The sequence below is a fragment of the Psittacula echo genome, assembly GCF_963264785.1.
Source record: "Psittacula echo genome assembly, chromosome: 1".
NCBI lineage: Eukaryota > Metazoa > Chordata > Aves > Psittaciformes > Psittacidae > Psittacula > Psittacula echo.
In genome coordinates, this window is record NC_137735.1 from 62,450,019 (window position 1) to 62,473,821 (window position 23,803).

At 39.9% G+C, this 23,803-nt stretch overlaps 1 protein-coding gene across 2 annotated transcripts in view; it reads left to right on the top strand.

Moving 5' to 3' along the window:
* Positions 1–23,351, top strand: part of ARHGAP24 (Rho GTPase activating protein 24) — a gene marked incomplete at both ends in the record, with an annotated part of 211,156 nt that extends 187,805 nt beyond the window's left edge. For both annotated transcript variants that reach the window (XM_080626960.1, XM_080626961.1), the window contains 6 exons: positions 3,094–3,301; positions 13,404–13,536; positions 15,810–15,883; positions 16,659–16,780; positions 20,548–21,616; positions 23,108–23,351. In XM_080626960.1, coding sequence (XP_080483086.1) covers positions 3,094–3,301; positions 13,404–13,536; positions 15,810–15,883; positions 16,659–16,780; positions 20,548–21,616; positions 23,108–23,351 — 1,850 coding nt within the window. The remainder of the gene's footprint in view (positions 1–3,093; positions 3,302–13,403; positions 13,537–15,809; positions 15,884–16,658; positions 16,781–20,547; positions 21,617–23,107) is intronic.
* Between the last annotated feature and the right edge of the window lie 452 nt (positions 23,352–23,803).

The following is a 23,803-nucleotide window of genomic DNA, read 5'->3' on the forward strand; positions in this document are numbered from 1 at the left end:
TTGGATTACTTGTTTTTTTTTCCTTTGACACTCTCCATCATACCAGGTTTTATTTTTCTCAGATATAGGTTTGGGGTTTTTTTTTTCTTCAGTACTTGTGATTTGCTGGTACAACACAGAACCAAGTTTGTCATATCCATTAATGTATGTCAGCTTTTATATGGGAATCACTCGTTACTTTCTACTTGTCTTAAAAAATACTGTTTGACACTAGTTGCAGCCATCTTAATGCTTTATGATTGCATTAACGATTTATGATTGCCACATGTTTTCAATACATTTTGTGTTTATGTAAATACAGGAACAGGTTTTGCTCCCACCTGTGCAAAACTCTCTTATTCTGATTTTATTTGTTACCTCTTAGATACAATAACAAATTAAAGGGGGGCAGGGGGGAAGGCAGCATACCAAAAAATGTTTTACTATGAAGTGATTTGTTTTGACTGCAGTGTCATTACTAATAGGAGTTTCAGAGCAGTCTGGTAGGTTTGAGAACTTAGTCTTTCCTCTGCAAGCGTAAGCTCCAGTATGCACATGAATGATTAAAGGATGTTAGCATAGACAGAAGAAAGTATAGCCAGTAGGTCAAAGCTAATTTATACTAATTGTATTGCCAGTGGGCGTGAGTTGTACTTGTACATCATATAAGTGGAATATCCTATCTTATACTGATTAATTTTGTTTGGAAAGAGGCAAAACCTCTTGTGTTTAAAACCAAGAGATCTCATGGGCTGTTGAAGGGAAGCTCAGACTATATGTTCATAAGACAAATTGAAGGAGGATGGCCAAGTCGTATAGATAAAAAGGAATAACCCCAGGGAAACAGCTCTGCAGAAGGAACCTGGGTATGCTGTAAGACAGTAAAGTGGGTATGAGCCAGCAGCAGACCTGGCAGCAAGGAAGGTTTGACAGCAGTCTGGAGCAGAGCCAGCAGAGAGAGGGAAGTGATTAATCCCCTCTGCTCAGTGTTTTTAGACCATATTCCAAATATTGTATACATTAAAAAAAAAAGGGTGTGTGTGTGTGGGGGGAGCTGGGGGATAAATCTGAGGAAGTTGAATAAAGAAGTAAAGGGATACCAAGACGGTTATGCCTTTTGAGGAGAGGCAGAGGAAATGGGGCTTGTTTGGCCAGAAGGGAGGGAACTGAACAGCAGCCTTCTTGTATAAGGACTTTGAAATCCCTAAACTCCCATAATCACACAGATTCCTTAACTGACTTTCAGTGGACCTTCCTCCTGAGTCTAGCAAATGGAGTGACTTGAGGATTTCCTCCATGTTGGCCAGCAACTTAACTCATACGTTTAATATTCCTGCCATCCCCATAGGCAGTTTAGGGGGGGTAGGATTTTTTAATTCTTAATTAAAAGAAAATATATTTTATGTAGGAATTAAGAAAACATACTTTAACTTTTCTGCCAGCATGAAGAGGCTGAACTTTATGGACATAAACTATTCCACATTGGTCAGTATTCTTCTAAGCTTGACTTGGTCTGAAATTTCACAAATTCTTTCTTTACTTGCTAACTTTTGGGTTTTGTACAATATGAAAAAAAGTGAGCCAATAAAGATTGACTGTGGGATGTTCCTTACCTAGTGCTGGTTTTGCCATCTGATAGTGTGGGTACCATAGAAATCATAAAATATGCTGCTCTGCATCTCTTCTTTCTGGATATCTTAACTGGACATCAGTTTCTATCTCCAGTTATTTCCTGTGCTACAGTAAAAATAATTGCACTGAAATACAAACCCCCGACCTTCAGTATGGCGACTAGCAGCTTACTGCCTGCTTGCCATAACATCCTGGAGCATATGCAAGGCAATTTTGCCCTGAGGTGTGAGTTACCTTTCTTTGTTGGAGGAAAAATGTGGACATTGAAGGCTATACTGAAGGATGCTTCAATCTGAATGTTACCTTAGCTTGTGGTTACTTGTTCATGTAATTGTAATTTATTGGTGAATGAAGTTTTGGGGCCAAAAGCAAAAACTGACTAGCACAACTTTGAGCTTTCTTTAGAAAAAGCAGACCAAAATAACTCTGTTCTCCTTGCTGAATCTTTTTAAACCAGTGTGTGCTCAGCGAAGGGCACAATTTGACTTACTGCCTTCCCACTCACACACTTTATAGTATGCGTAATTGGAAAAGGAGCCTTCCAAGCATAGATAGTTATTTGGTCTTTAGTTTCTGATCATGACTGTCTTAGAACTCTATTCATTGTCTTGCTATTATCTAGAAATTGAATTGCCTCACTTCTGCTGCAATATTATTCAACAAATGGTGGTCTCAAGTGAGAGCTTCCATCACAGGTGGCATGCCTGAACATTATTGTGATGCTGTGTATGATGGCTGGCTCTGCAGTTTGAAAGGGAGAGGCAAAATAAGTTATGATGAGTATTTGTCTTTCCAGTGGTAGCAATCATACCCTCAAAAGTTGAAGTTAATTCTGTCAAAAAAAAAAAAAATCCATATTATTTTGAGGTTAAATACGAATGCAGTTTCCCTGCAGTTCCTCTGATGTATTTCAACCTTCATGTCAGTATCTTACTTCATACATAAAATTTATTGTTGCTAAAGCAGGCAGAGATAATGCAATTGGTAATATGTTATAGGAATGTAATCTTTGTTTATGTGAGAAACCCAAGTAATTGGTTTAGTAAGAACAAAATCCTGAGTTGTATTTATAAATCTTTTGCTCTCCATGTGTAAAGGTAATGTTCATATGCCATTGAAACTGGTCCAGGAACTAGGGTTCTTTTAATAGGCGTGAACCAAAGAAAATGGAGATACCACTTGAATCAGAATGTTTGTGATGGAAAATCTTGCTTGTATTATTTCTGGGTTTTGTGCTTATGATCTGAAAAGTAGTTTACAGTATTTTATTTTAAATAATGATTTCAAGCATTGCTGTAAAATATGTCAGCATTGAATTTCCATGAGAATATAAAGGCAAAATCTAGCATTTTATTCTTAAGAAAGGAGAATTATACATGCACTTAAATGACCTGTAAATTATATGGGTTGTAATAGAAAACATTGGCTCCTCGAATGCTTTTTAGGAATCTCAACCAAGTCACATCTCTCTTTTTCATGCAGGTATTTTTGGCCAGAAGCTGGAAGATACTGTCCGATACGAAAAGCGCTATGGGAACCGCCTGGCTCCGATGTTGGTGGAACAGTGTGTGGATTTTATTCGACAACGGGGGCTGAAGGAAGAAGGCCTTTTTCGACTGCCTGGGCAGGCTAATCTTGTCAAGGAGTTACAAGATGCATTTGACTGTGGAGAGAAGCCTTCTTTTGACAGGTAAAATCCTCCATCTCTCCCGACTCCCTGAAGCCTAGACAGGACACAATCTGTTCTACTGACTGACCCACAGGACTGTAAAACACGTGGCAGCAACAGATAGAATGACATGGTCTTGCAGGTTTTTCTATATGTTTCCTATTATGGCACTAAAACGTCTTCTTTTATTTCTGGCTTTGATGTCCGATTTCAAAGCGTTTCTGGAGAATTTCCATTTGTGAAAAGCTGGTTAAGAAAAGTATTGCTAATGATTTGGCTTAATCAAAAATATCTGGATTGCCTTGATCTTGGTATCATTTGAAACACAGTGGTGATGCTGGCATTTAGTCAGTTCCGCAAAAGAAGAATTTCTCTTATCACCAAGTTCAGTATGTTCTGTTACCTATCAAACTGACTGGAAGGGAAGTCTACTTTTATGTATTCCTTTAGAATTTTGGTCCTTTGGTCTTTAAAATAGAAGACCATAATAACAAACCTACATGGTTTTGAGGGTCCAGGTCCAATCTGTATTCCAACATTTATACAGTTTTGCAAAAACTAATGAGAATTTTCTGGGCCAAGGAAGAACCCAGTCCTTTCTACACAGCTGTATATGACTTTAGCCTTCTGTAAGAAGTAGTGCAGTAGTCGACATAGTCAGAGTGTGCAGTCAGAGAAAGAGAACCCGTGGATTATGAATGCCGCAAAGACTTTTTAACTTGGATTGGAGTTAATATGGTGGTAATGAAATTCCAGTTCCTGAGACTGTTACACAGTGGTTGTCCTCAGCCTGTGCCCTAAGTGACATCTGTAATAAGCCTCCAAATTGGAATCCAGGTACTTCACTCCAATTTGGGTAGGTCTAATGCGGGTTAGGAGAAAGGTTACATTTATTTTGTGGGACCTTTGACTGGTAGCAATGCAAATAACAGGAAGGAGAGCATACCTTGATCTTTCAGTGCAAAACCATGGCATGATATGAACCTGATTGCTGGAAATCATTTACCTCTCTCCTTTCCCTATTCCTATGAAGTGAGCAAATTTGTTACACATGGAGGTATGTGTATCACAGATGCCCAGAAAGCAAACATCTGCAATGCTGTTGTATCTCCAACAGTTTGCTCAGTCCTGACCCTCGCTTTAAGAAATGTCAAGAGACGTATAATGCTCTGGAAAAGTGAGTTGTCTTCCTATGAGGTTTATTAGTTTCTCATTGGAAGGTGAAAATTAGGATAATTGACCAGAAAATAGCTTTAAGGAGCCAGAGGACTGTAAAAAATGACGGTGTTAGAATCATAGAATAGTTAGGGTTGGAAAGGACCTTAAGATCATCAAGTTCCAACCCCCCTGCCATGGGCGGGGACACCTCACACTAAACCATGTCACCCAAGGCCTCATCCAACCTGGCCTTGAACACCACCAAGGATGGAGCATTCACAACCTCCCTGGGCACTAGCTGATAAATATTTGTTAGCTGATAAATATTTGTAGCATACTCCCTGACTGCTCAAATACTGTGTAACTTACTTAAAAATGGTAAAGAAGCATCCGTTGGGTATGTGCTGTGGTTTAAGCCATGGGTAAGGAAAATGGATTCTGAAACCAGGACAGTATGTTTTCCTTACTTGGACATTAAGATAAATATTACTGGTCATATCTACCAGCGATACAAGTAGGCAAATGGCAGAAACAGAAGGTTATTTTTTTCTGTGTCTTTGAGCCAAATAATTGTGGAGGAAATGCTTCAGAAAACAAGTAATCCCCAGCTCCAGGAAGATGATGTACTGAACACCCACTGAGAGGTACAGCTTGGAAGAGGTGTGCAAGTTCTATCTATTTGAAACAAATGAGACCAGGGCTTAGCCACGAAAAATTTTTTTGCAAGGTTATATAGCAACATCTGTAGCACGCACTAATGAGCCCAGGAACAGGCATGCTAGCTGATCTTTAGTAGATGAAAAGGAGAAGATATTTTACATGCTACTGCTGTGAAAAGCGCACATAATCTCTACTACAGCAATTAGAAACATCAGCAGGAGTTGCCTATAAATTGCTAGTCCTGCAGTTCTGCTTCTGAAGCTGAAAATGTATATAACACTGACCTTGTATGTCTGTGTGTCTCATTCTGAAGGGTACTTTTGCTGTTTACTTTCTTACATTTAAGTTTGGAGCGGTTTGACTTAGGTGTAGCAATGGTCCAGAAGTCAGGCACACATAAATTCTGTCTCTCTGCCATTGTTTCCATTGTGCATCTACTTTTCTCTCCAACCTCTTGTTCTTTTGTAAGCTTTTGAGGTGAGATTCATTTCACAGTGTTTATAATGCCTATGTGATTACCTTGTTTTGGGGTAACTTGTCATTGTGTTGAACAGCAGCGTGGTCTCCAGGTTTGATGCAACCTATTTGGCAAATTGAGCTCTTGGAAAGTGGCCACAATATAAAACATTACTGAAGAGTAAAGAAAAAAACATATACATTAGGGGCTCATGCTTGCTTTCTCTCATGAATCTTGAGATCACTGTTTAATCTGTAATTGTATGGTATTATTAGTCAAAAGTCCAGTAGTTCAAAATCTACTTAGCTTCTGTTTATTAATTTACATTTTGCCTGTTCTAAAACATCAATAAAGGTTTTTGCAGTTAGAGCTGAGCTAATGGTTCTGTTGATGGGCATGAAACAATGGAATCCAGGTCACACTTCTCTAGTGGTGCCGGGTCACTGGCTCTGACTAGGAGAAAAGCTAGCTGCTGTCATCTGTTTTGGAACTAATACAAAGAGCTGATGTTTGAGGAGTTTGCCATTTTTTATACTGACATTTTTTCTGTGTATAAGTGCATGTAAGTCAAGCAAAGACTTTAGAACAAGTGAAGAGGCTTCTATACATGTGTAGGCTTATATATATATTTGTGTGAAAAATTATTATTAAATAATCCTTGTTCTTTTATGCTTTCTTAGCTAGTTCAGTAAAATACATGACTTCTAGAATTAAAAACAAAAACAAAGCTAAGATCATCCAGCCATGATTAGTACTGCTTTGAAGTGTCATCTCTGACATCATGACCTTACAGCCACTGGGAGATGGAGTCCAAAGGCACAGATCCTCTCTTCTGCAGAGTTCATCTGCTGTCCATGGTAATGTGGAGACACTGCCCATATATAGATGACAGAATGGTTTGGGTTGGAAGGAACCTTAAAGATCATCTTAGTTCCACCCCCCTTGCATTGAGCAGGAACGCCTTCCACGAGGCCAGGTTGATCAAAGCCCCATCCAACCTGGCCTGGCCTTGAAATTTTATAAATCAGTTCTTCATTCATGGAAGCCGATCTTGACTTGAACTGTCACTTCTTTACAATAAGCTGTCAGCATGACTAAACAATGTAGGTCTCATCCTGCTTTCCTGTCTTCAGCCTTTTGGGAAAGAGGACCACAGAACAAATGCAGTAGAAGTAGTAAACTCAGTAGCAGTAAACTCAGTAGTAGTAGTAGAAGTAGTAAACCAGCTTTGCTTAAAGGAAAATGCAGCCATGTTTTGAAACATGAAATGTGTTGATAGCTCTCACATGAGTTAGCAGCTGGATGTTCTGATTCTGAAATCATTTATAACGTGCAGAGTGAGTCCAGGACAGGACAAGTTGGAGAGTGGCAAAACCCTTCATGTATAAATTTGACCTTGATCTCATAGTTCGATGAGGTGTTGCCAAAGAATCGTGAGTTGTGTGTATGTGGAACCAGTATGTGAAACTCAAAATGAGAAAACCCGCTATCTGACCTGAAACATCCAACACTCCAGGCCCTTTAGTATGAAAACTGGACTGTCAGTACTTTTCACAGTCATGGAAAGGGGAGGTACAGCTGCTACAACTGAGAAAATTCTTGTTTGCTTCTGCCTGTTCCCAGGCTTCCTTTCCCAATCCTCACAGTCTGCTCATCAGTTATGCCTCTGGAGCCACTTCCACATCCTTTCTAATTCCAGCTGTTTTTCTCACTAGCTAGCAGAAATAACCTCTGCATATGGCACAACTTAAAGATCTAGTCTAGCAATTAAATATACATTAGGAGACACATTTCTAATGTGATGCAAGGATCATTAAGTCAGTTTAATTGGTATCCTGCTGTAGGAGAGTGTGTTTTTAGTTATTGGCAGTGAATGAACATTTATAGTTGCTTTGCATAAATTTTAGTTTCAGAAATGGAGTTGGTTTGTCAGCTGTGATTAAAGAAAAAAAAAAGCAGCCAGCTATTTCCCTTGTCAGTGACAAATGACTTCTTAGATGGCCATGGTCACCTTTAAGAAAGCATGACATTTTGTTACTATGTGGAAGGTCTGAGAGTGTGTTTTTTTAAAGCATCCTTTCTTAGCGTTGCAAGATTTGTGGCTTTCTCTTCCAGTAAGCAAAAACAGTAGTGTATTTGTGGTGATTTTCCATGTTTTATATATACTTACAATCCCTGCAAAATCTTGCAGGGGCTGAACAGTCTTTCTGAACAACCTAGCAGCATATTAACTAGAGCTGGTGGATTTTTTTTGTTTCTTAGGCCTCTGCCCACCTTTCTTCCAAGAGCACATTGTCTCTCGTTAAGGATCTAAATTTTTCTAACAATTTTTAATATCCTTCCATATAGTTTGTCCTTTCATTTGTCCGTTCTGTATTGTTTTCATCATTGCTGCTTTTAAAGCATCACTTTTTAGCCCAAATGAATTAGCTGCTAATTATTGAAGTGTATATCTAACTTGGAAATAGAGTCTGCTGATCTTCAGAATTGCTTGTGGTGCTTATCCCCCTGAATAACCCGTTCCTGGCCATCCCTGGAGATACTCAAGGCTAGGTTGGATGTGGTTCTGAGTAGCCTGATCTAGTTGAGGATGTCTCTGCTCATTGCAGGGGGGTTAGACTAGATGACCTTTGAAAGTCCCTTCTGACTGAAACTATTCTATGATTCTAAGGTAGCATAGATTGTAAACTTCATAAGCACAAGGACAAAGTAATAGAATATGCATTCATTTTTTTTTCTCAGTCTAAACAATAAACCAAGAATTGATATAATTGTTAAGGTAAGGTAGAGCCAGGCTCTTGCAGCAGCAAGGAGAAGAGGACAGACAGCTCAGGGCTTAAAATGGGAAATGCTTTCCTACGTTTCACAAGTTGTAGGCAAAATTTCATCTGGTACTTAGGCTAGGCACTGTACACTGCTTGTGCTAGATACATATTATATAGGAAAATTATATACAGAGTAATGCTTATAGAATAAATCATATAGGACAATCAAATGTTATGCATTTTACCTGATCTTTGAGTTTCTGGACCACAGCTTGACTTCCAAAATCAGTTTAACCACTTCTGATTCACCATAACATTACTGAAGACAAACTTTGCCCTCCTAGCCTCTGGGTTCTGGCTTCTCAGCAGTAACAATACTTTGATTCTCTCTACATATAGTTATGTACGTTTGTAATATTCCCTTGATGTTGTTTACTCTGTGTTTCATCGCTGGTTTATCATGGGCTCTACCATCTCCTTTAAGCTGTCTGCAGACTGGCATCAAAGGTATACACTGGGCAGACAGTTAGGAACTCATCCTCCCATGTTGGGAAAACATCTATACTCATCTGAGAGCTACTCTATAGACCTGGATGCAGCTAAGCAGGGACGCAGTCAGCAAATGTTGCAGTGGGTACAGGGTATGTTGGTGAGGGAGACTCTGTTTCCAGGATTGTGATCTGTGACACATCTGAAATGATGGAGCTGTAATTCTAATAGTTTCAGGAGGTAGTGATTCGCAACCTGTTTGAACTGTACTGTTCTCGATGTATTACCAGAACTCCTAAATTGAATTATAGCCTCACAGCTTGTCATTCCCTACTGTTTGTTCTTTATGCAGACTGTTTATATGTCATCATGATCTAGAGCTATTTTTGGCACAGCATTAATCTTTTTGTAATGTGACCTTGCTCTGTTAGTATTTCCTTTCTGAGAGTTTATGAGGGGCTTGTTGGCTTTGTGCTCTGAAGCGCTGACTGCAGCTCACTGAACATGCTCTCTGCTTGTCCATGTGTGAGGGTTATGCGTGGATTTCTGTTGGCTGCTGGGCTTCAGCAATTTTTGTTCATGGTAGAGAGAGTGAAAATCTCCAGGCAGCGTAATCGGTTTGACAGCCACTTCCACAGTGTCTGTGGTATCACAAAGGAAAGTGCTGTCAAAACAGCAATGCCATGAGGGATATTGATGACAACGTTCAGATGAATGGGGCTTTGAATACGTGTGGTGTGATGACTGGTGCATTTGCATTTTTAATACCTTTGCATGGACAGTGGTGGAGTGGGGGATGCTCCTTTGGAAACATACCAACAGTAAAGCAGTATTAACATTTTGGTGGGGTGAGTAATCTTTCTCAAGCTTTCCACCATGTTGTGCCAAAGTAGGCTGTTTCTCAGCTTGCTGATGCTTTTTGTACTGAATTCAATTTTCTGCTTTGTGCTTTGTCCTTTGTCATTCCCATTTCAATTTTAGAATTATTCATTGTGCACTTGGAGAAAGTCCACCTCAATTAATGAGGGTTGTTCCAATTTAGATAACAGGATTTTCTGCTGGAATTTGACATGCTCTATTTTAATACTTGCTAATGAACACTTTTAATCATGTTAATTATGAAAGTGTTATCATGGAACACTATTACACTGTCAGATAGCAAAAGAAATACCAAGATGGGTATAATCATTAAGTTTCTGTAGTTGCAATGGTCCTAGAATATAAGCAAGGCCAGGTTCGAAGGGAGAAATACCTCCTTGGCTGAAACTGATCAGTTGTAGCTGGAAAAAGTCTAGGAAAAAGTCCTCTACAGGCCCTGGGAAGATCCATGTCTTACAAACTACACAAATGCCCTCAAGGCAGATATAGAAATGCTGCTGGTTGACTTAAACTGTGGATAGAACACTGCAGGTTGGAAAGGGAATAAATGCTCCTGATCCTCAAGAGACCTTGCAGTGCCGCACTCCTTTGAAACTTACGGCTGTCCTCTGTGTCCGAAATGCACTTAATGGGATTTGTGGATTGAAACACCTAAAATACAGGTGGATTAAAACTAAAGTCTGCCATTTTTAAGTTGTCCTCCGTATTGTAAAACAAAATGGGGAAAAAGTGCTGCTAGATTCCAAGGTCTAATCAGGCCTCAGTGTATATGAAGCATTCTTTTAGTTACATTATTTTAAAAGTATTGACATCTTCATACCAATAGTTACATTAAAAGTAGAAAGTTTCTGGCTTTTGTCTTAACTGTCACTAAATAGAATTAAAAATTCCAAAGAGCTTTGCAGGCAGTGTGTGTGTGTATGCATTTGTTTGTTTATGCTGCCAAAATCCGTATGGTAATTTCTGTATAGAAAGATTAAGTCCTAAGCCGTGTTCCAGTACAGTTTAGGGGGAAAAATAAAGGTAACAAAACACATTTTCCAAAATTTTTTCTTGCAATTCCACCATCTTGTGGCAGTCTGCGGTATTGCCCTCGCATTTGATCAGCAGAAGCAAGTATTCCACTTCACACTGGGGGACTAGTGTAAAATTATTCTATACAAAGCATGATCCTGGCAGTACAAAGGAGGGAAGATGATATTCCTTAACCCCCTCGCTGGGACCCCAGTGTGCTAACTTTAATTGTTCTCAGTAATTTCTCTTAATCCACCTGTTTGAATCTTTTGTGTTTTGGAATGGCCGCTCTGTTTTATGCAAATAGTCTCCGGCAAGATATTGTTCAGTTCTTCAGCAAGACATGAAGATAATAAAATAATAATAATAAAATCTTCATAAAGACCATCAGTGCCTAGCAATCAGAGTTAAATTCTCTGCAGATGGATGTCTGTTCTCCCTTTCATGTTGCAATGTCCTAAGGCTGCCAGTTCACATCTGCTTTCTCTGGCTGCTGGTGTCCTTCAGAATCTGGTTAGCTAAAGTCTTTCCCCTCTGTATTTGTTTTTTGCTTTCCTGAAGCACCAACAACGTAGGAAACTGAAGATCTCTCTATAAAGTTTCCTTCTCTGATAAGGCTGAATAGTGGCAACTGCCAGGTCAGGCATACCATGGTTGTGCTCTAAAATATAGCTCCAATGGCAACAAGACATGCAAGCAACTACCTAAGAAATTACTGGGGTCTGGGTTTTAAGCCTTTGGGTTGTGACGAGTTTTGTTAGCCAGGATGTCAGTTCACTTACTTTGTATCTGGATTGGGGGTTAGATAGAAGTCAAGGTTAGAGCCCAAATCTGAGCTAGGATTTGAAATCTCATAACATAGTACAACTATATCTAGTTTCATGTGTAGTATTGACTATGAAGCATCCTTACATATGTTGTACATTCATCCAAGAAGCAGGGTGGGGTAAACACTGTTTACCCCATTCCTGTTTTGAATCCAAGCCAGTCTATAAGTGGAGGGCTGCAATCAGGGAATTAGAATTTGAACGTTCCTTAAAAATGTGGATTTGCGCTAGTGCTTTCCTTATAGAGCTTTTTGGAATTTTGGCTGGGAATTATTCATGATTGAAACAGAAATGTTCTCTGGGAATTTATTTCGAGGAGGGGGGTGGTGGTGGTTAACATTTAAATATATACAGTGCTTTATTGTTTCTCTTCTTCTGTTTTGACTTAGATTGCTCATACCATACCACATTAATCTAAGATTGTTCCCATCATTCTTGTTAAGATTTAACTTAGTAAAAGCCATTATTGTTTTAACAGAGATCATTCCAAAATAATGATTAACATACCTCTAGCAAAGCCTAAGTGTGTCAAATACCAGTGGTTCCCTTTGAGGGACTGTGAGTTTAAAAAATATTCCTTTAAAAATGTTTAAAAAGAAAAAAAAATGCACAATAATGTGCGTTGTAGAAATATCTGTGCATTTTCTGTTTCTTATGAATGAAATTAGCATTATTTAGTATCCATGATCTTGATTTTTTTCAGAGGTCAGAGGGGAAGATATCAGCTTGCAGTAGAACACAAGGGAAAAAGCATGTAGAACATTCCAGTAAGGATTTGAATAAATGCCTGAATAGCTAAACCCAGACATGGAGTCAGAAGTAACTTGAGCGATTTTTTCATGCTAACTTGTAGTTTTTATCTATTTCTATTTATTTCTTTTCACAGAAGTACTCCTAAGTTACCACAATGTAATTGACACACCACAGAAACATATAAGCAAGTTTTGTTGCATATTCTGAACTTGTGATTTTGATCTTTCTCCCAGTCATCTTACTTTTAGTATGCATGATTAACAGCCTAGGCTCCTACTAGATGTATCCAAAGAAAACTAGTTTCTGCAAATGTAATTATGAGAAAGCATTTGTCATACCAGGTCTTTGATTGTCAGCCCTATAATGTTACCTGTTGTGTTAGCACTCGGGCATTTTCTGTTTGATGACTTGCAATGCCTTAGCTCACTCAGTACAGGATAGAGCTAAAACTTATTTCCCATAAATTTATGGCTCTGTGTGTAAAGTATATCCAAGTTTTTGGTGTAATGGTACAGCTAAAAGGCACACTAGTTCTGTGGCAGTCCACTGGAAAAAGAAGCGTGTCAGGGAAAGAACTGCAGGGAATTTTCAACTAAACTCCTGTGGTATATATGGTATCCTTTAAAAGTTGTTTACTTACTACTGATACCAGAGCAGATGGTGATACAGTGGAGTTGAGGCATGCTGGGCATGTTTTGGGAGGTGGGCCAATCTCTGGTAGGACTATAATCCCCACTGTATAAATGGAATGCCTGGTTGCTGGCTCAGGTGAAAATGAAAAGTGTCAGTTAAGATGGATTTTGCATGCCTGATGTGAGATGTCTGTCAGGATCTTCTCAATGCCTATGCCTGCAAATAATGCCTTATATGTAATTATCCATAGTAATAAATCAGCAGAGTTGACAGACTTGCTTGTAGGTATCCTATGTTCTTTATAGGACAACACCCCACCCCCAATAATCAAAACAAAACAGACTTCCGATGTGATCTATACATGCACATACTACCAAAGAGTAAAATCTGGGGTGACAGTGGAAAAGTTATGTGGCAGTTTTTCACCTGTCAATCTCACAGTGTTATCCTGATTCACAGTAACAACTTCTTGTATTCCAACCCAACAGCAACACAGATGTGCACACGGTGGCATCACTGCTTAAGCTGTACCTAAGGGAACTCCCAGAACCAGTCATACCATATGCAAAATACGAAGATTTTCTTTCCTGTGCCAAAATGCTCAGCAAGGATGAGGAAATGGTGAGTTTGCAACTTGAGTAAGGTGATATAAAAGGCTGGCATGTTATAACCTGGTCTGATTCTGAGGAGGAAAGAAACTAGTGATTGCCAGTCTTAATTTAAGATGTGCATCTATTAATTGAGGCTGGTTTTATATGAAAATTGTTGCCATCAAGGTAATTTGGAAGTCCAAATAAAGGCCCATAGCATAAACTTGGCTGTATTTATTGCATGTTGCTGAATTCAGTTCAAGTAAACATTATTGTGGTCAATAGCTTCATTTTGCATGGAAGAGGCTTATATTTTTATGCATTATCGTTCTGAACTGTAAAAGGGAGGGACTTGGTAGATGCTGTTCAACTCATGCCATTAAATCAGGGGTCATTTTCTTTTAAGCATCAGGATTTTACTTTTACTTTTAGCCAACTTTTACTGACTTTTAATTGAAGGCCAGTGGACTCTATTCATTGCTTGTAGTTGAATCAGAAGGCCTCAAAAAGATGGAAGTGGGCCACTGGAAATGGGCCACCTTTTAGACTCCTCTAAACCAACAAAACACAAATAATCAAAATAAGAGATCTGACTGATAATAAGTGCCCTGCAGTTGCATGGGCCTACGATGTATTAGTCTGAAGACATAAAAATCTTAAGTGCTTGGTTTTGCATTGTTCTGTGTGCTTATGTGTAATGAGGTCAAACCTGCTATTTTCTTTTCATAGTCAATACAAATAGGCTTATTCTGTTGATTTCAGTGTACTCCCCTTACTTTCCAAGTTGTTTATTCCATTTCGACATTTTAAATCTGGATGGAACTGGAACCTCTCCTACCTCATCTTCTAATTAACTAAGATGAGTAGGAGCCCCTCTTTTCTAACTGAGAGACCATCTCCTTTCTGAGCCTTCAGCTGATGACTACCAACAGCAGAGGTGGTAGTTGTTCCTATCTGACGGAATGGAGGGTGGGGAAAGATCTGTGGCAAAGTGGCTTCTATGGTTATGATCTCTTTCACCCACCAAAATTCGACTGGTTTTTTTTGCTGTTCTTTACAGTTTGCTACAAGGAGCAAATTTTTGTCAGCTGCTTGCAAAAGGTGGGAGTGGGCTGTTCAGCTGGTTTAATTTGAGCTTCTCTTTGCACAAGTTATGGCAGGGGATCCTCAGAGCTGAAGTTGCAGCTATTTGCTTGTGCGTGTTGATAATGTCTCTGACGCTTTATGGCTCCAATACAAAGGCACCTGGCAGCTCTTCAGTTAGGCATCATGCAGTTTATATTTGCGGAGATACTAATTTTCAGATTAAATTTGTAGTAATTCTATATCGACTTCATCTAGCATGTATTTATGTAGATCCTCAGCAATTAGGCCACAAACGCTTTATTAAATTCATTTTGAAAGCATGTTCAAGTTCCAGTGGCCTTTTGGTGCTGGAGTTGGTACTGGCAGTTTGTGGAATATCATTACTGTAGGTGGTGAGCCACTTTAGTTCTCTTTATGGTGGTTTAGCAGTGTGACTGTAAGCCTGCCTAACTAGATTTTCAGTTGACCTTTCTCCGTGCAGAAGTTAAAAGTGCAGTCACTTAGAGAGTTGTGCGTCTTGGTTTTTTTCTTAGCGCAGAGAGAGCAAAATTGTGCACTACTGTGATCCACATATCTTGTTTTGCATTTTCTTTTCATAATATATTGTAATCAAAACTCTGCTGAAAAAAAAAAAAAAAAAAAAAACCAAAAAACACCATGCTGAAAAAGAGTCTAAAGGCACTGGTTGATGGGGAGCTCAGCCAGGGTCTGTTTCCACAGGGCACAGAAATTAGTGTGTGATATTCTGCTTGTCCCAGTCCCAGGTGGGCACGCACTGAAATAACTGTTTATTGGTCTGAATCTAGTATGGGACAGAACTGGGTAATATACCCAAATAGGTTCTCATATGAAAATGACGATTAGTTCAAACCAGAATTGTTCCTGGGAGTCTCAGCCTTGTTATCGTCAGGAGGAATGGAGCTGCTGTTCCAAAAAAAGAAGAGTGAAGGGGAAAGACAGGATGAAACCAAGTTATTTATTTACTTGTTTATTTTTATCCAGAGTCAATCCTTGTTAGCCAAATACAGCTTTCCCTACCCAAAATGGATTCTACAAGCTATTTCTGATGGTAACCTGTATATAGCATTTAATGCTGCAGTCTCAGTGGTGTGTTTATTGCCTTGTAATTGGAATTACTGACTTTTTTTTTAGTCTTCGGTAAAATACTAAGAAACTGTGCCTCCCCACTTTGTTTTTTTTTCCTTAAACCACTTAAAGGGCCTGATAGAACTGGTGAAACAAGTGAAGAGCCTGCCAGCTGTCAATTATAATCTGCTGAAATACATCTGTAGGTAAGTGCTCTTGCAAGAATATCACTATGGTATTTATAACTGTGAGCTGACTGGCAGACCTATCTGTGTATATGCCCTGAAGGGAAAGCATTACTCAGAGTCGGAGGATTAGTGAACTTCAGTGAATGCACTAAAAATATGGGTTTACTGCATGACTAATTACTAATTTGCCCTATCAGGGTGCACAAGTTATGACTTCCCTCTTGTCAGGAGTGCAGGCTGCAATCCACAAGAAACGCAAGAAGGTAGAAATTTATATATTCTGTCCTCTTTATAGGACCCCTGATTCCATTTCTAACTGCAGTTACTTGCCCTGGCTGTACGCTCCTGAAGCATGGTATCCTTGAAAACTCTGTATATCTTGTAGTATATAGAGTAGTTTCATGGACATATCTAAGATTGTAAAAATCATGTCTTGCACAGTTGCAGTTTGTGAACTTACAGGAAGTTTTCAGCATTAAAAAGAAATCAACTTTTTTAAAATTGACAGCATTTTGGCCATATTCTATGAAGCAAGTAGATGATGAGTTACAGTGGAGAAAGTTACCGTCTTCAGCAGAGTTGTCTTGTAGTCAGTCCAGATTGAGATTTAGACTTTGTTATCAATGTATCATGATGAAGAAAATCTAAAGAAGTTGAGGAGTATAGCCTTGAGCTTTCAAGGTGTTCCATGAGGATTTGGAATGGAAGAATTGAACTATGTTAAAAAAGCATCATGTGCTTTGACTTCTTTTCCTTTTTACACTCTCCTTAAAGACCTCTTTCTTCCCCACAGATTCCTTGATGAAGTTCAGTCTTACTCAGGCATAAACAAAATGAGTGTGCAAAATCTGGCTACTGTTTTTGGTCCCAACATTCTTCGCCCCAAAGTGGAAGATCCTCTGACTATCATGGAAGGTGAGCTTCCTGTACATAACTTGTAATAGAAATAAGGGATGTCTTTAGGTTTATTAACAGTGCATAACAGTCCATGTAATATGTGCAGTAAGTTCCATCTATCTGTTTTATAGACACAGAATTCTTCAACCTGAATGAACTTCTGTGTTAAATCTTGCAGATTATTATATAAGTGACTGAAATGTGAGCATTGCAAACAGACTTTGTATGAGAGTGTGCTGTTGCCCTGCCAACTTCACTAAAAATGCCTTTTTTTTCTCAAAACTTGCTGCAAATATGGCATGTTTTCATTCAGCATGTGTGGTTGGAGTGCAGTTAATATTTTAGGTGTGGTTCTTCAGGGTGAGAAAAAGTTAGTACAGGTTCATACTGCAGTCATCCCTGTTGAATCCCCCACAAGGCAGTGGTATATATTGCATGCCTTCTGGCACACCAGTGATCAGATTGTCAGCTGTATTCTGTTATTTACAACAATGTTCAGCTGTAATATTTTGCTATATTAAGACAAAAATATGGCCATGACAATCTCCTCCTATAATAAATTGTGACTTTAATTCTCCATGATGCTTTTTCTCCTTTTAAACACTTTTTTCTTAATATTTGAGATTTACTTATCATTTTCAGAAATTAGGGCTGTACACAGACTCTACACTGAAAATTTTATCAAAACTCAAAAATGCAGTGTCCATAGCTTATTTGAGAGTGTGTTGATTTCTTCTTTTTCTGTGAGTATGATGCTTTTCTCTTCTCCAGATACAACAATTTTCCATACACTTTGTTAATCTACTTGTTCTTCTGAAGACTTATGTTTCCTCCTTCTTCCTTTTAATTCTTAAAATGACTGTGTGGCTGTGAACAGAAACATGGTGTTTCTAAATCATGTATAAAAGCAGTGAATAGTCAGGGTTAGCTTTTTGAACAGTAGTTCAGAGAAGCCAAAAAGACTCATGTGGAAAGGGTTTTTAAATATGGAATCAAAAAATGGTTTGGTTTGGAAGGTATCTTAAAGATGATCCAGTTCCAACCCCACTGCCATGGGCAGGGACACCTTTCACTAGACCAGGTTGCTCCAAGCCCCGTCCAACCTGGCCTTGAACACTGCCAGGGATGGGGCAGCCACAGCTTCTCTGGGCAACCTGTGCCGGTGCCTCACCACCCTCATAGTGAAGAATTTCTTCCGGCTATCTAATCTAAATCTATCTTCTTTCAGTTTAATGCCATTCACCCTTGTCCTGTCACTACATGCCTATGTAAAAAGCTTTCTTTTAGACCCCCTTATGTAATGGAAGCTGCTTGAAGGTCTCCCTGTAGCCTTCTCTTGTCCAGGCTGAACAAGCCCGGCTCTCTCAGACTGTCCTCAAAGGAGAGGCGCTTCAGCCTCTGATTATCTTTGTGGCCTCCTCTGGACTTGCCCTGACAGGTCCACATCCCCCTTGTGTTGGGAGCCCCAGAGCTGGATGCAGTACTGCAGGTGGGGTCTCATGAGAGCAGAGTAGAGGGGGCAAGACCACCTCCCTCGAGCCTGCTGGCCACACTTCTCATCTTAATCACGCTTCACACTTAATCATCATGTTCACTTGAATGTCTGGATTCTTATTGTCACAGAGAATTGTTTGATCATGCATTTGACTTTAAATAGTTTGCAAGAGCAGGTGTCCAATGTATGTGCATGTTTATTGACTGTGCATGAGCATCATCAAACCTCTGCTGCTTCACTCTTACATCAGCTTTTGCAGGTTCCCCCTGGTTTCTGTACATACTTGTCTCAAATGCATTGTGACTATCAGATACAGGGGTGCAGAGATAAGCGTCACTGTGTCATTTCAGTCGTATTTTACATCTCGTATATCATCTCTCAGTGGTATTTAGAAAAGAGAAACATAAGAGAGTTTCCTGCTTTTTTTCCTTCCTCTTCCACTATCTTGCCATCTCTCTCTCAGGAGTTACATTTGTGTGTGTGTGTTTGTTCCCTATCACTTCACTTTTAACCTGTCTCTGCATCTTCAGAACTGCCAGACTGGCTGGTATAATAGTTTCTCTTACCCTGCTACTGCTGTAGAACTTAGCAGCCTGGTGGATAACTGCTGTGAATGTTTTTCTAGGTCAGGCAGCAAACTGTCCCTTTTTTTCCAAGCTTTTGCATTAAATAGTACAAAAAGTACTTCAAATTGTTTAATGAATTGGAATTAGCGAGAGACGTCACGGAGCTGATTTATACCATTGGAGTCAGTGATAATGGTATCTCACAGGATGACATTTACTGATGGGATACAATATATCTTCAGCTCATCTGGGGCAGCCTAGACAAATAGAGAATTGGGAAAGGGAGAGAGGAGTTAGCCATTCCTAAATAAAATCAAAGGGAATTTTTTTTAACTAATGAGAAACAGGTTTGATGAAGGAGGTTTATGACTCCACTTTAAGCATAACTTCAAGATTTGACATGGGACAATGCTGATTTGCAATTGGTCTATGCATAATTAAATGTATAGGAGCAAAGACTGTGCATCAACTGGAGCTCATGGCCACTCTGCTCTTTGCTTTTTGGAAGATACAGAGTGCTTTTCTTGCACAAAGTCAAACATGCAGCTATGGGTAACCATACTTGTATAATGGGGATGAGGACTTGGTTTTGTTTGGTTCAAGAGAGATTTTCTAGAATTCCAGTCATGAAGCATTCTTTTCCTGGCCGATGCAGTAGCAAAAGTTACCTGAGTACAGTGCAATGTTTGTGCAAAATTCTGCACATAACAGCTAATGTTCCCAGAAGGAATACAGCTAAATGTGCTAAGTAAATTTTCCATTAGAAATACGTAGTTCTAATATGTGAATTTTCCTTAGCAAATAAACAGACAGGAACACTAAAAAAAGATGCTGTCAGGTATCTACATTGAATTGGTTCTTAGTAGTTGTATTTTTAAATGGTGGGGTATGCAGACCTAGAATACTGCAAAGGAGTTATATGTGAAATGATATTGCACAGTGGGAAGCTGTGGACTAGAAGAGCACAGTGTACATCTGAAGGCTCTCTAGGAGCTGGAAAATGGGTGGTTATTTTAACTACCTTGACCTTGTTCCTCAAATATTCTTAATCCTTAATGAGGGTCTGCTTAACAAAATAAAGTTGCACATCTTTATTACTCCAAGTCCAATTGTAAATGTCAGTGTGTAAATTACAGTGCAGTCAAGTAGTGTGCACACCAAGGAGTGGCTGCTTAAGAGGAAAGGTGGCCATTTATTGCAGCAAGTAGCAAACTGTGCTTTGCATTAGTTCCATGCTGTGCTATAATGTGGCATAGTTTCAGCAGCTGCAAATCCCTTGCCTGCCTGTTTTCTGTTAAACTACTAAATAAATGTGCTGTGCCAGAATAAGACTTTGGTTTTAAAAATGATTGCCACATTGAGTTAAAACACATCATTTGCAATGGTGTTATCCCATTTACAATGATGTTATCTATTATCTCCTTCTGTGGTCTTCCTGAGATGCAGTTACTCTCATGGTAATAGCTTCTTTGTGAAAGTTCCTGTTCTTAAAGGTCTGTGAGTCTTGCTGGCTTGGTTTGATGGAAGGAAAAGGTGGTGCTGATCTGGCCCAGTTGTCAGAGGCACTTCAAGCGTTTTAAACACTCAGGGTGTTACACAGGTGGATGAAATGTTTGTATAAGTTGATTTTTTACTGTATATTTGTAGAATCTGATGGATAAAATATATTAATGCCTTAAACAAAACGGGCCAGTAATGACCATGTGCTTGGTATCTCCTTTCAGGTACAGTAGTCGTCCAGCAGCTAATGTCAGTGATGATCAGCAAACATGAAGAGCTGTTTCCCAAGGATGCAGACCCTCAAATGGGACCTGAGGTATGCAACAACAACAATGAATTGCCAAAGAAAGCAATTGCAGGGCAGCTGCAGAACAAAGAGAACAACAACACCAAGGAGACAGCAGTGAGGCGCTGCTCTTGGGACAAACCTGAGTCTCCCCAAAAGGGAAGCATGGACAATGAGTCTCCAACTGCTCTGCCAGGCAGCAAGACAAGCAGTCCCAGGAACAGCATCCAGAAACTAGATGTCACCAGAAGCCCACCACTCATGGTGAAAAAAAATCCTGCTTTCAATAAGGGCAGTGGCATTGTCACCAATGGGTCCTTCAGCAGCTCCGTGGAAGGCCCTGAGAAGAGCCAGACCTTACCAAACTGTACCCTGCAAGCCAGGAGAACATCATCTCTGAAAGGACCAGTGACTAAGATGGGCACACACAGCGTGCAGAATGGGGGTGTGCGGATGGGTGTTTCCAGCACAGATGGGCACAGCAACACGCTCAACAGTCGGACCCCTGGCTGGGTGCCCAATGGCTACGTCACACTGAGGGATAACAAGCAGAAGGAGTCAGTGAGTGAGTCAGGCCAGCACAACCGGCTTTCCACCTATGACAATGTCCACCAACAGTTCTCTATGGTGAACTCTGAGGACAAACAGAGTGTGGACAGTGCCACCTGGTCAACGTCCTCTTGTGAAATATCCCTCCCTGAGCACTCCAACTCCTGTCGTTCATCCACCACCACCTGCCCTGAACAGGACTTTTATGCGGGTAACTTTGAAGACTCTGTGCTGGATGGACCACCACATGAAGACCTCTCGAACCCGGGTGATTATGAGAACAAAAGTGACAGGAGGAGTGTGGGGGGCCACAGCAGCCGAGCTACCAGCAGCAGTGATAACAGTGAAACATTTGTGGCCAACAGTACTAACAATCACAGTGCTTTGCACAGCCTGGTGTCCAGCTTGAAGCAAGAGATGGCCAAGCAAAAACTAGAGTATGAAACAAGGATAAAAAGGTAAGACAGTTTGGCTCTCCCATCTCACTGCCTTCTACAGAGCAAATCCAAGCAGTTTTCCCTCTTGTGGCTCACTAGCAATCTGCACTAGCTGCAGTCACTGAGTGCTCACCACTGAGTTTCCCATCTTTCAGTGTTGACGTATTCTGACATTGAATTTATGAGATCGTGATACAAAGGAGTTTGTTTCAAAGCAATTGATTGCCATGGTTGTGACATGCTATCCTATTGTTGTCAACAATAAAGCCAGAACCATGTGGGGTTCTGTATAATATCCCAAAATCAGTAGGTTGTCACAGTGTTTTCATTAGTTTGATACCTGTTCTCCAGAACTGAAAACAGTAACTCAGTTCTGGAGTAACTGATACCAGTTACTCCAGAAGAGTAACTGGGCATCACCTTTTGGTGAAAGCAGTGCATGCCTTAATCTATCTGTAGTTTTGAGGACTGGAAAACTGATGGAACTCCTTTCCAGTGTCCTCATTCCTCTTGAGACACCACTACATCTGGGAGTTACCTCTGTTCACTGTCCTATCTCTGCGCTGCTGCTTTACCTTTCCTTCACAACTCGAACCTGTTAAAGAAGGCAAGGAAGAGCCACATCTTTGTCTACAGATAGTGTGGACTCTTCTCACGTACAATGAGGTTACCAGGATGGATGGCCACAACAATTAGCAAATAACCTTAAAGTCTGGATTTAGTATTAGCTACTGCACACAGCAGTGCAGAGCTGAATGCACTCTTTGTAATAAAGGTTCTTCCATAAAGCTGTTTAGGACTTGTCTCACCTGTGTCGCACTGCAGCTCTTTGCATTGGTACCTCTGGCACTGTAAGTCATAGCTGGATCACAGTATGTGAGAGCTACTGGAAACAGTAGCTGAGAGTGAAAGTTCAGCGTACAGAATATTGCAGTCTTTCACCCACATAGCTATTTTCAGTACAGCATATAGTATAATAGAGCCTTTCTTAGAATGTTTACTATGCATGATGATTGTGTGTTTAGTACTACTAGGATTTCTAATGCTTTGCATTGGAAAGCTGGATCTGAAATAAGATCATTATTTTTGAAGTTGTCGATCCATGTTTGCAAACAGATGTAGAAGATAAATCAGATGAAGAAAGGAGATTAGCAGCGAAACAAGGCATTCAGGGCATTAGCCTGACTTTGTAAGTGACAATAGCAGCAGGACCTGGGTGTGAACGCTTCCAGAAGAAAAAGAAATACTTAGCCTGTCCTTGGAGAATTAGATGGAGTCATTTGCTACTGTGCACCTTGCCAATGGCTGTTATTAGGCATTTTCTAAATGAGCTACCAGAGAGATTGCCTTATGAGAATGGTTCATTGATGAAGCCATGGTTTGTAGCTACCTCTCTCAAAAATTCAGTCTAAGCTTTGTAAATGAGGAAAATATGAATTTGTTGTTGGTGTGCATTTCTACTTGAGTAAGGAGTGCTGCTCAGGAGCTGTCTGCTTTTATTTCATTTTGCAGCTTGGAGCAGAGAAATCTCACCCTAGAGACGGAAATGATGGCCCTGCATGAAGAACTGGATCAAGAGCGGAAGAAGTTCACAATGGTAGAAATCAAAATGCGCAATGCAGAACGAGCCAAGGAAGATGCAGAGAAGAGAAATGATATGTTGCAGAAGGAAATGGAGCAGTTTTTCTCCACTTTCGGAGAACTGACAGTGGAGTCCCGCAGACCAGAAAGAGGCAACACCATCTGGATCCAGTGAGAATTAGAAGTGTTGACTGTGGGACTTTGGGGAAGGGCTTGGGGGTATTATACTGTATCAGGTGGCTGGTCACCTGCCTGAGGCTAGTACTCAACATAATGTTATAAACCCTTGAAGGAAGAGATCATACAGACATTAACCACTCATATCTACAGTGTGTACTTATCAAGTTATACTCTTTGAATGCTTCATGAGACTACTGTCAAGTGTTAAACTGGATATGTGTATATAAATCTGAAAAAAAAATCACCTTAGAGAGCAAGAAATATTTTAATGCAAGTCTTGTATTTAAACTGGTAAATTGAAATGTTGTTGCAATCAAGCTTTATATCAAGGCTTTTCTCCCTTGCACTTAACATATAAGCTATTTTTGGCATTGTGTTACCATCAGCTTATTTTGTATATCAAATGTTTTTTTGGTTTTGGTTTTTTTTGTTACCCTTCTTGCTGGG